Genomic DNA, 12,399 nt, shown 5'->3' on the forward strand with positions numbered 1-12,399 from the left:
TGAAAACACAACTTGTGCTCCTAATTTTTTAACTTTCTTCCCTAATTGTTTGTAATCTTTTTTTTTTCCCAGATTCATTGTTGTGTCATTGGTTCCCACCTGTATGAGAAGAAATGGGTAGTAATCTGTGGGGTTGATTATTTTAGTAAGGTACTCAGTTACATCTTTGAATTTTGCTCCAAGGTGACTACATAATTCCCTGGATTGATAATAGTTTATGTTCCCCTAAGAATTGAGTCTCCTATCATCAATATTTGCCTTTTTCCCCTAGGGAAGTCTGAAATACTTTTCTTTCTGTTGCAGGAATTTTGGGTTGTGCCTCTTTTTTTTAGAAACTAATAATAAATGTTTTTTTTTTTGGTAGGTATCTGTATATTTTCTTCCAGGGGGAGGCTATAAAAGCAATTGTTCAGTTCCAGAGGAGCATCATTGGAGTGGACAATAATAGATAGTAGGGGTTTTGCTCTTGGTTGTTTTCTTCTAAGAGTGACATATTTCCATTGGTCTTACTCTTTAGGTACATATATAGGCTCAATTTTTTTAAAATAAAAGTTGTCTGTTCCCTATTGTGCTTGATTTGGGTGTATTCTTTTTCTACTTTATATTCATATATGGGGTCCTTTTTTTAGAAGCTGTCTGCTTCCTATTATGTTTTACTTTGGTGTGCTCTTCTGTGGGCATAAACTGAAACATATGGCACCCTTTGCAACTATAGTGTCAATCTTTATCTCCATTACTTTTTTCTTTGTTTGTTTGCTAAACAATTAAAATTAAAAATTTATAAAAATTTAAATATTTTTAAGTGTTGCAAAGTGTCAGTTTACAATAGATTGCAAGAGTTCTTGATCTTTTGTTTTCTGTCTTAAAAAATTCTTCACTATCTTCCCTAAGTCTTTTTTTCTGTGGTTTTTTAAAACTTTTTTCCTCCTAGATCATTAAGAATTTAAACGTTTCTAAAGAGTTAAAACAAGTAAATTGTTTTTCAAAATATTTAGTTGAAAAAAAAAGAAATTGAAAAATTGAAAAAAGAATTTTAAAATGGAAAAACATTTAAAAATGTAACAAAATTAAATTAATGATATTTAAGATATTTAAGTGATATCCATTTTTTTGTTGGAAATTTCAGGCTATTTTCTAGGAGATGCTTTGCTCTTAACCCTCTACTCCCTGACTTGAAAGTTCATCCCTTTCCTCCCTGTCCAGAAGTGTTTTGTACTGTAGAAAATTAGCACCCACCCCTCTCCTACAAGAATGAAATATTCTAGGAAATATTAAAAAGGCAGAATATTATACCTCCTTGGATGAGAAAAGGAGAAGCATGCTCTTGGAAAGGAACCCCCACCTTTATTAATAGCCCCAGAAAGACTGGGCTATCCTATCTACAAGACAAAAGGCCTTGATGATAGGATTAGCCCTCACTCAAGATCCAAACCAAAACAATGCCATTAAGCCAGTGGTGGGATTCAATTTTTTTACTACCGGTTCTTTGGGCATGGCTAGGTGGACATGGCCAGGTGGTCATATGACTGGGTGGATGTGGTTAGGTAGTTTTTGTTATATCGGTAGATCGGTAGAGACGCGAGGCGAGTGACTTGTAAAGCTCTTTTTATTGTAAGGTAGATCGGCTTGCCTGGCTTGGAGCGGTGGCGGCTTATATTGGTCTCGCACAGGGCGCTGCAGCCAATGACAGCCGTTCAAATCTCCCGCGATCGACTCGGCCAATCGCAGGTGCTTTGTAACGGCCAATCAGTGCTGCACACTCAACCAATCCGAGTGCTGTGCGTCTTAGCCAATCAGAACACAGGTTTACAAGAATGCAAATACAGAACACCCCTCCCCTCTTGGTTCGGTCCTACGTAATGTAGTCCCGTAAGTAGGCGGGGCTTCGTACTTGTCTACTGGACCTGCACAGGTTAGTTGTCTCTTGGTCTCCGGCCGGTTCGGTCGGGGTCTGTGTTGCTCTCTGCCTCATCGATGGAACCGCCTGGAAGGGTGAGTCGGGCCTTTCGCCGTAGCTCCCTCCCGGTCTGCCTGGGCTGGTCGAGCTGCTGGCTCCGTTGTCCCCGCCCGGGCTTCCCGGGCTGGTTGAGCTGGCTTGGCTGTACCTTCCAGGCGAGGCTTCGGGCTGGTAGTCTGTCGGTTGCTCTGCTGGTGAGTATTGCTGGTTTCTTTCTTGTTGGGTTTGTCTGTTTAGTGTTGTGGTGCTTCCCTCTCTTTCTTGGCTGCTGTTTGGGTTTCCCCTTCCCCCTCTGGTTTCCATGTCAGTTGTATTTCCCGTGTTAGTTCTCGATCTTAGCTGATCGATGTGTCTTTTCCATGCTCGTCCGTCGGTTGTTTGTAGCCGGTACGAGCGGGGACCTGTTACCTGCGTTATTGTTGCTGGTACCCAGAGTGGGTCTCCTGTGAGGTTCTTTGCGTATACAGTGTCACCCGGTGCGAATGTTCGGTGCTTGCTAGATGAGTCGGGGGGGTCTCTCTGGGTTGTACGTGGGGTGCAGCCTGTCTAGTGGGGACCTTAATTTTCTCCCCATTAATAGTTCTGCGGGGCTTTTGTTGGTTGTCGTGTTTGGAGTTATGTGTTGTATAAATAGCATTTTATTAATCTTTTCTTGTATTTCCCCGGTTTCAATTTCTTGGATTGTTTTTTTTTTGGTAAATTGTACCATTCGTTCCGCCCTCCCATTCGCCACTGGATGTGCTGGCTCTGTCAGCGCATGCCGTATTCCCCGTTCCGCTAGGAATTTTTCAAATGGTAGCGCAGTAAATTGGGGCCCGTTGTCAGATGCAATTACATCTGGGAGGCCGTGGGTTGAGAATAGTTTGTTGAGTTCTTTGATAACGGCCTCCATGGTAGTCGTTCTCATGTTGCTTACCTCCAGCCAGTTGGAGTAAGCGTCTACCGTTATCAGTAATGTGTGTCCCTTTGTGGGGCCGGCGAAGTCTATGTGAATCTTGGACCATGGCCCTCTGGGGGTTTCCCATTCCAGGATTGGGGCAGCGGGAGGGCTTGGCCTGGATTCTTGGCATTGCCTGCACGATGCCACCCAGGCTTCGATTTCCTTGTCCATCCCTGGCCACCAAGCGTAACTTCTGGCCAGGGCTTTTGTTCTAACGATGCCCGGGTGCCCTTCGTGTAACATATCCAAAACCCTTTTTTGTAATTTCTCTGGGATAACCACCCTGTCCCCCCATAGTAAACAACCTTTTTGAGTAAAGAGTTATGTTTGCCGGCTCCGGAAGGTCCTGACTTGTTCGTCGTCGTCTTTTTCCGGCCACCCTTTCTCCGCCCAGTTTAAAACCCGCTCCAGACGTTTGTCTTTATTGGTTTCCCAGGCAATGTCTGACGCGGTCAGGGGGAGATTGGGTAAGGTCTCTATGCTCAGGGTGGTCGTGGCGGGTGCTGGGTCGGCGTCCAGGTCAGGCAACGGAGTGCGGCTCAAGGCGTATGTGTGTGAGATTGTCTTACCGGGCCAATGGGTTAGCCGGTAATTGTAGGCGGCAAGGAATTTGGACCACCTTGTCATTCTAGGGGATAGAATGTTCGGGGTGGCCCTGTCCCCTGCCAGAATCCCGAGCAGCGGTTTGTGGTCAGTGATGATGGTGAAGGTTCTGCCGTAAAGGTACTCATGGAATTTCTTTATGGCGGCGACGATTGCCAGGGCCTCCTTATCCAGCTGGCTGTAATTCCTTTCCAGTTTTGAGAGGGTTCTTGAAAAGAAGGCGATGGGTGCCTCTTTTCCATCGGGGAGAGTGTGGCTGAGGTTGGCCCCGACACTGAAGGGGGATGCATCGCATGTTACTGCCAGCGGTAGGGTCTCGCTGTATTGGATGAGGACAGCGTCGGATGTGAGTAGGTCTTTTGTCCAGTTGAATGCGTCTTCCTCTCGCCTTCCCCAGTTCCAGGTGGCTGTCTTGTCCAGCAGCCTATGCAACGGTTCCACTGCAGTCGCCTTTTGGGGCAGGAAAACATTATAGAAATTAATCAGTCCCAGAAACGCCTGCAATTCGGTTCTATTCCTCGGTCTAGGGGCTTCCTTGATGGCCCTGATTTTTTTCCATTGGGTGGATCCCATGCTGGTCTAGGAGGTACCCTAGGAATTCGACTCTCTCGGTGCACAACTGGCATTTCTCTTTCTTGACTTTTAAACCCGAGTCTTTGAATTTTGAAGCACCTCCCTCAGGCGGCTCTCTAATTGCTTTTGGTTGGCCGCTGACACCAGCACGTCGTCAAAATAGGGCACTACCCCTTTGATGCCTTGGAGTAGCCTCTCCATTAGGCTCTGGAAGACCCCCGGGGCTATGCTGACTCCAAACTGGAGCCTCTTGCAGCGGAAGGCCCCGCGGTGGGTGACTATGGTTTGCGCCTCTGCGGTTTCCGCGTCGACAGGCAATTGCTGGTAGGCCTGTGCCAGGTCGAGTTCGCAAAAACCTTGCCTCCCCCCAGTGAGTACAGAAGGTGCTGTACTACTGGGACGGGTAAGCGCTTTGCTGTAGGGCGCGATTGAGGGTGGCCTTGTAGTCCCCACAGATTCTCACCGACCCATCTGGCTTTACTGGGGTGACTATGGGGGTCTCCCACATGGCATGGTCTGTTGGCTCGAGTACCCCTTGCTCGATGAGTTTGTTTAACTGCTCATCTATTTTAGGTTTGAGCGCGAAGGGTACTTGCCGGGGTTTAAGGCGGATTGGGGCAATGTTAGGGTCTAGGTTGAAGGATATCAGGGCCCCTCGGTACTTGCCTAGGCTGCCGTCGAAAACCTCTTGGAAGTCTTTTGCGAGCTGCTCCTCCCAGTCCACCTCGGCGATGTGGTTGGTGCCCGTCACCTCTATTCCCAATGGCGTGAACCATTGTAGTCCCAAAAGGCTAGGGCGGTCCTTGTCCACGATGGTTAGGGGAAGTATTTTGGTGCACCCTCTAAATGTGATTTTAAAGTGTCCAATTCCGACCACGGGGATGCGATTCCCCTGGTAGTCTTTGAGGATGAGATTCTGGCTTTCCAGTTCGCGCCTATGGATGGTGGGCACCAGGCGCTTGATTTCCCACCAAGCGACCATGGAGAGGTAGGATCTGGAATCCACCTCCATTTTGCACGGTCGGTCTTCGATGCCCACCTCCACATGTACCTTCCGGGCGTCCCAGTTTGAAGAGTGGCCGATAACAACTGTTTGGTGGGTTTCTTCTCGTTGTCAAGCCTCGTTGAGACGCCTGTTTCTTCCTTCCCAGCTCCATCGGCTCTCAGCGTGTCGGTCTCTGTTCCTGGGGGGGGTGCCGTCTCATCTCCGGGGGCTGCTGTATCGACACCGGGGGCTATGGTTCTTCTTGAACCAGCACACCTTGGCGATGTGGCCCCGCTTGTCGCAGTGCCGGCAGATCACGTTGAAGAACCGGCATTCTGACCGTGGATGGTCACACCCGGCGCACTGGAAACCCGACTTACAACCTTGCCGCTCGCGCCGGTCTCGTTCTGCCTGGAGCCGGTGGATGTCTTCCTCTTCATCCTCGGTGTCGGTGAGGGAGTCGAGGTCGCCATGATGCGTGGTGGTGGTTGCTCGGCGGCTGGCTTCGGCGTGCTTTTCAGGGGTCGGGGCCGCCTCGGTCATCACGGGCCGGTCCGCTGTGCTCGTTTGCCGCATCTGGGCCACCGATTTCCGGGTTGCCTCCACTGTGGTTGCCTCAGCGAGGGCGTCAGTAAGGGATATGTCGCCCTTTGCCATTAGCCGGCTTTGCAGGATGGGGTCCTTGAGCCCAAGGACGACACGGTCTCGCAGGGCTTCATCCATGTCGGTGAAGCCGCACATGCCCCCTAGGTCCCGTAGATCAGCCACGAAGTCGCTGATGCTCTCACCCTCCTTCTGATCCCTCTGGTAGAAATCGTGCCAGCGTATGAGGGTTGGCACGGCAGGCGCATAGTGGCTTCGCAGTAGTGGCTCGAGGTCGGCCCAGTCCATCGCCTTTACATCGAGGGGCTTGGCGAGGGCTTTCACCATCTTGAACACTGCGGGCCCGCAGTGGGTCAAGAATACGGCCCTTTTTTTCTGCCCATTCGCGTCCTTTAGGTTGCTGCTTTCCAGGAACATGAGGAATCTATCGATGTAAGATTCCCAGTCCTCTGCAGCCTGGTTGAAGGGTGTGGGTGGCACAGTGCTGCTGGCCATGTTGCCGGTCGCCTTGCCACGGTGCCACATGCAGGGTGGGTCATTGTTCAGAATCCCACCTTCGTCGCCAGTGTTATATTGGTAGATCGGTCCCAAGAAGTGACGCGAGGCGAGTGACTTGTAAAGCTCTTTTTATTGTAAGGTAGATCGGCTTGCCTGGCTTGGAGTGGCGGCGGCTTATATTGGTCTCACACCGGGCGCTGCAGCCAATGACAGCTGTTCAAATCTCCCGCGATCGACTCGGCCAATCGCAGGTGCTTTGTAACGGCCAATCAGTGCTGCACACTCGACCAATCCGAGTGCTGTGCGTCTTAGCCAATCAGAACACAGGTTTACAAGAATGCAAATACAGAACAGTTTTTTCCTGCAGCGTGCCCCTGTACTCCATTTTTTGCCTACTGGGCCTCAGGGAAGCCTCCCTGGGCACTAAAAAAAGAAGCATTTTTAATGCAAGTACAACAGCAAGGGGGAGATCAGCTGTGTTGTGTGATTTAGGTTAGCTAGAAAGCAAGGAATCCAATGATTTCCTGTTTTCTTGCTAATCTAAATTTCATGGCACAGTTGATCATCAGAAATATCAGTTCAACCAAACCGGTAGCATTTTTTAAAACTACTGGTTCGGTCGAACTAGGCTGAACCGGTAGAATACCACTACTACATTAAGCCGTAACAGGAATTGTCCAACCAAGACTGGGACACAGATAGCCTACAACGTTATCCAGACCCCGCATACCCCCTGGAAGTCTGACAACCAATAGGATACATTTCTTGCAAGGCCCAAGAGAGGGTATAAATGTTCCTCACTCTCCACTCCATGTGGTCATTTATCCAGAATCACACGTGCTTGATGGTTTTGCTTTACCATTAAACCATCCTTTCAAGCAGCCTCCATGTTTCCATGTGTCTTTCTTCCCACTTGGAACTGAACCCAGATGGACATTTCTTCCAACAGTATTTATTCTTTTTTCCCCTGCTTTCTTATTCTTCAGTTGCTAGGCCACTGCCAAGGTTTTTGGGTATGATGTGCTGATGTGGGCATTTGCTTAGATGGTCCACTGTGTGGTTCTCAGCTCCTGCTAGTCTGCCACAGTACTCTCCACCATTGCTATGGATACTGCTACTCAGTTGGTCCTCTGCACTGCTCTCAGCCACTGCTGGTCCCCCATGCTGCTCTCAGCTGCTACTGGTCTGCTGCATTGCTCAGACCTGCTGCTGTGGGAGGGCCACTGCTCAGTTGGTCTTCTGTGTCTTATTCACTGCTCAGGGTATTTCACTCCTCTGCCACATAGCTCTGCCCTGCTGCTGCTCAAGGTCACAGCCAGTGGTCTGCCGTCACCTAGCTCTGCTTCACCACTGCTCAGTGGCCTCCATTTGCACTATATTGGATCTGCTCAGGTGTCATCCTGGGTCACTGGGATTCCTCTCTGTCTCTCAGTTTGGCTGTCTCTTCTTTTCTCTTGGTTGGGACACTGGGCTGCTTCTCAGCTGGACCACATCTCAGTTGGGTCACCTCTAAAATGAACTACTTTTTAGTTCAAGGAGTTCACATTCTTTTTTTTAATGCCTCCTGTAGTTAATCTGAGATTTTGTTTTACTTTGAAAATTTTATTCATCTGTCATTTTCAATACATGTATGAATTGCAGACTTTATCAAGAGGGCAATATATATCTATCATTATCTATCTATCTATCTATCTATCTATCTATCTATCTATCTATCTATCTATCTATCTATCTATCTCTCTCTATTTGTGTGTTTGTATGTATGTATGTATGTGTGTGTGTATATATATGTGTATGTGTGTTTGTGTGTATATGTATGTATATATTTGTGAGTGGGTTATAAAAGGATAATACAAAGTGGGCCGAAAAAACCTCACAAAATAGTTAAAAATATTAGAAATTTAAAAATATTGTTTAAAAAAATGGCAGCTTCTGACTATTGTGATCCACCAAATGAGTTAGAATGATAATTGCAGTTTTACCTCTGAGGCCCAGTCAGGGGTGGTATTCATGGGGTTTGAGGGGAGAGATGTGGCCTGAGAGTGGCACTGAACCTTCCTTAGGACTGAAGCTTCTATTTTTCAGTGCAGACTCAGGTAGCTGTTGTGGTTCACTAGCAGCCTGTGCAGACGGCAGCAGAATTGGACAGTGGGGAATAAATGGGATCAGTCAGGGAGTCTGGAGAGGACTCAGACAAGGGTCCTGTGTCCTATGCAGAGCTGGAGCCAGGATCATCTGAGATTGGGTTGCCGACTCTGGAGCCTTCGGGGTCTGGCAGCAGTGAGGCAGAGGACCCAGGGGAGCCTGTTCCCAGTGCATGTGTTTGCAGAACTGCTAGAAGGCAAAAGCAGCTGAACCAAAAGTGGTGACTCAATAGTAAGGCTGGGTGGTGATTGCCCCTCCCATAAGGTATAAAGGACAGGCAAAGATGATGAAACCTTTGCAGGAAGCAAAATCATTCATTCGGTTCAGACTCATTCTTGAAGCTCTTTGTACTTTAGTTGGATTTTGTTCTAGTTTATTTGACACTTCCTTTATTGGCAGCACTTCACAGGAAAGAAAGGTGGATGCTTATCTCAAGGGACTGTTTGAGATTCATTACTGGCTGGGAATAAAATCATTCCCAGCATTGCAATAAAACAAGACTTGTTTTTAAAATAAGCGTGTGCGTAATTATGGTCTCGGAAGCCTTGGTCAGAACAATAGCATATTGCAGAAAGATAGATCTGTGAGTGAATCTGTGATTCTGTGAGCAACTCAATCTGCCTGCCTGCTTTGCCTGATTTGGGATAAAAGTTGCTTTTTTAATAAAAATAATAATATTTACATACGTGGTGTGTTGTGAATTAATTTTGAGTTTCCTTCATAACAAATTTTATGAGTTTGCTTGCAAGCAAATTTTATGTGACAGACTCAGGCAGCAGATTGCAGAAAGTTAGGTCTGTGAGTGAATTTATGATTCTGTGAGCAGCTCAATCTGCCTCCCTGCTTTGCCTGATTTTGGGTAAAAGTTGCTCTTTTTTATTTAAAAAATTCAATATTTATATAAATATTTACAATATACACACCCACACCAGCCAGTCATGTGACCACCAAGCCATGCCCAGTAAGCAAGCCATGCCCACCCAGTCACATGCCCACCAAGCCACACCCACAAATTAGGCCACACCCACAGAAGAGGTTGTTAAGAAATTTGAGTCCCACCCCTGTAGAAAACCCATGACATTCTGACTGCTTCCCACAGGGAACTGCAATCTTCAAGATTCATCTTACTGGATGGTTCTGCAGCCATCCAAAAGTCATCCTGAGTCATTCCTAAACACTCCCATTCAAATGTATGGAGCAATGCTGCAAAAGAACGAACTTTGACAGCAAAATTAGCAAAATATCAGCAAAAAAATAATAATAATGTACCATTCAGCAGCCATCTTGACAGAGGACCCCATTTTTGGTCTTGATTTCCTTCTGTTAGATAAGGAAATGTTTATTACATATAATGTTGCTAGATTTTGACTAGCAGTAATTAAAATTTTAAATAGATAATTAAAAGTATTATGCATGAGTAAATTACTGAGAATTTATTTTTATTGTATTTTTATAGATATATTTTAATTTTATAGTATTATGTCATGCCCCTGTTGGAATCTGATTCTGAGGGGGAGGCCAAGCAGCTGACAGGGAGTGGGTTGTGGCTCCATTGGCTGTGGAAGAAACTGGGTAAGGGTAAAGTCTGGCTGGGCAGAACAGGGGAGAGGTAGATCAAGGCAGCCCGAATTCAGAGAAAGACTCAGAGCACCCCCTCTTTACCCTAGGGCACGCAGGGAGGAATGGACAAGGGACCAACATGAGTTGCGTGGCTTATGGGGGAGGAAAGGCCCCTGATTCCCTTCATTAGCTGGAGCTGGGAACAGTGTTTAAAAAGGGAAGCTACGCACAGCAAAGTTGTTGGAAGCAAATTGTGAGTTATTTGTTATTGTCGAGGCTTATCAGGGTTCCTGGCGTCTTCCCAACTGTGTGTTTGTTGGCCTTTCAAGTCTGCAATTCCTTATCCTGCCCTGTCAAGTTAATTGCTGCAGTGTGGTTTCTATGGATTTTTATTTACGGTTTGTATGTACTTTGTTTTCGGACTGAATTTCCTCCACTTAAAGACTCTTCTTGGGAGAGTTATTTCTCCAGTTGATGATAACCTGGACGTTGGGGGCAAAGTTGGAGGTATTAAAGGGACTCTTCTTGCTTATTTGACTGTGTTGCCTTTTTGCCATGCCCTGGGTTATCACATATTATTTTAGGAACTCTAACTTTTATTTTTCTTTCACTCTTTTATGTTCCAGTGGTATTATTAAAGTGGGGTGTTTTTTTTTACTTCTACTATATGCTGATCTATGACCAAAATAAATATTTGATTGTCTGAGTGTTTTTTAAGTATATTCTTACATATCATTTTCTACATTGTTGGGGAATTCTCATCTATGACTTTATGGGTGCTTTAAAAGTATGACCATTTTATAATTTCAAATGCCTCATCTTTGTATTTATATTATCAGTGAGTCATAATTCTCCATGGCTTAGAAATGGTTTATGTTCTGATTCAGAAAGAAGGAAAAAAATGTAGAATATTCTTTATATACCAAGTGTCCACTAGATTAATCACTAATATAATGTTCTCATTTAAAAAAATTAAGGAAAGGAAAAGATATTTTTGCTGTATTCCTTATGGAATAATAATCTCTCCCATGAATACTAAATTCCCATTGGATTTTGTAATTTCTCTTTCTATGGACATACTGAATTCCCAAGGAAGCTCTTCTGTTGTTGAAAACTATATTAAAATAGAAGTATTCTTTGTAACATACACTATAACTCAATATTAATATAAAATAAAGAGATGATAGTTACTTTATACATAGCTTATTATCTAGTTGCTTATATCCACTATTTTCTGTTTAAAGTGTAATAAATGTTTTGGTCATTTTTCAGAAAACTTAGTTGCATCCATGAATTCAACAGCAACTGGCTGTTCAATAATTCCTGTAAGAAAGGAAAAGACATATGGTAACATTTAAATAAGCTTATTAAATAGAAATGTGATTTTCTCAGCCTACTTTCCTACTGTTCAAGTATGTTTTCTGTTAATGAGTAATGGAAATAAGAGAGACATTCTGTAATGTTTGTAATAACTAAATATTGCTATTCTGTTGTTTTTCACAGATGCAAGTGGCTGGAACTCTAGTACAACAAAATCAAACTATTATCAAAGAATTCATTCTGCTAGGATTTAAGCATCTTCAGAACATAAAGATTATTTTGCTACTGGTATTCCTTACAATCTACATCATGACCATTGCTGGAAATGTCCTTATTGTTTTACTGGTGATAACTGATCGACATCTTCATACTCCTATGTATTTCTTCCTTGGGAATTTATCTTGCTTAGAGTCCTTCTATAGTTCTGCTATTTTACCCAGAATGCTGGCTAGTTTCTCCAATGGAGACAGATCAATATCAATCAATGGCTGCTTTATACAACATTATTTCTTTGCATACCTAGCAGCAGTGGAATGTTATCTCCTTTCAGCAATGTCCTATGATCGATATGTGGCTATATGTAAACCCCTTCATTATGTGTCTGTAATGAATGGCAAGTTGTGTCTCCACCTGGCAGCTGGATCTTGGGTAACTGGATTCATTGCCAGTACTATAACAATTATATTAATGTCAAGGTTAGTTTTTTGTGGTCCAAATGAAATTGACCATTTCTTTTGTAACACTTACCCAATTATGCAGTTGTCTTGCAGCAATACTCTTCTTTTAAGAATCCTAATTTTAGCTTTTGTATCTCTGTTCACCCTTCCCCCCTTTACACTAACATTATTATCATACACATTTATAATATCTACTATTCTTAAAATCCCATCTACTATTGGAAAAAAAAAGGCCTTTTCTACCTGTTCTTCTCATCTCATTGTGGTAACTATTTATTATGGATCTATCACTGTTGCATATACCTTACCAGATTCAAATTCCTTGAGTGAATGGAACAAACTCGTCTCTGCCTTTTATACAATCCTAACACCTTTGATCAACCCTCTCATATACAGCCTAAGAAATAAAGAGGTAAAGGATTCTCTTCAGAGGTCTATAGTCATAGGATGGGTTAGAAATCAGTTAAGTAGTCATATCAATAGAGTTCTGCAAATAAACATTACTAGGCAATTGGAAAATGTCTCAAGAAAGAAATGA

The 12,399-nt window shown here is 44.6% G+C and overlaps 1 protein-coding gene across 1 annotated transcript; it reads left to right on the top strand.

Moving 5' to 3' along the window:
• Positions 1-11,391: 11,391 nt before the first annotated feature.
• On the top strand, positions 11,392-12,399 carry LOC113427457 (olfactory receptor 10A2). The gene has a single exon (XM_026689971.2). The coding sequence runs from the start codon at positions 11,494-11,496 to the stop codon at positions 12,397-12,399; it is 906 nt and encodes a 301-aa protein (XP_026545756.2). The 5' UTR covers positions 11,392-11,493.

Source organism: Notechis scutatus, chromosome Z (assembly GCF_049901735.1).
Source record: "Notechis scutatus isolate UNSWTSFEM ecotype Mainland chromosome Z, rNotScu1.2, whole genome shotgun sequence".
NCBI classification, from domain to species: domain Eukaryota; kingdom Metazoa; phylum Chordata; class Lepidosauria; order Squamata; family Elapidae; genus Notechis; species Notechis scutatus.

Coding starts and splice junctions, on each gene's coding strand:
- LOC113427457 (XM_026689971.2), top strand. CDS start 11,494: ATGACCATTGCTGGAAATGTCCTTATTGTTTTACTGGTGATAACTGAT.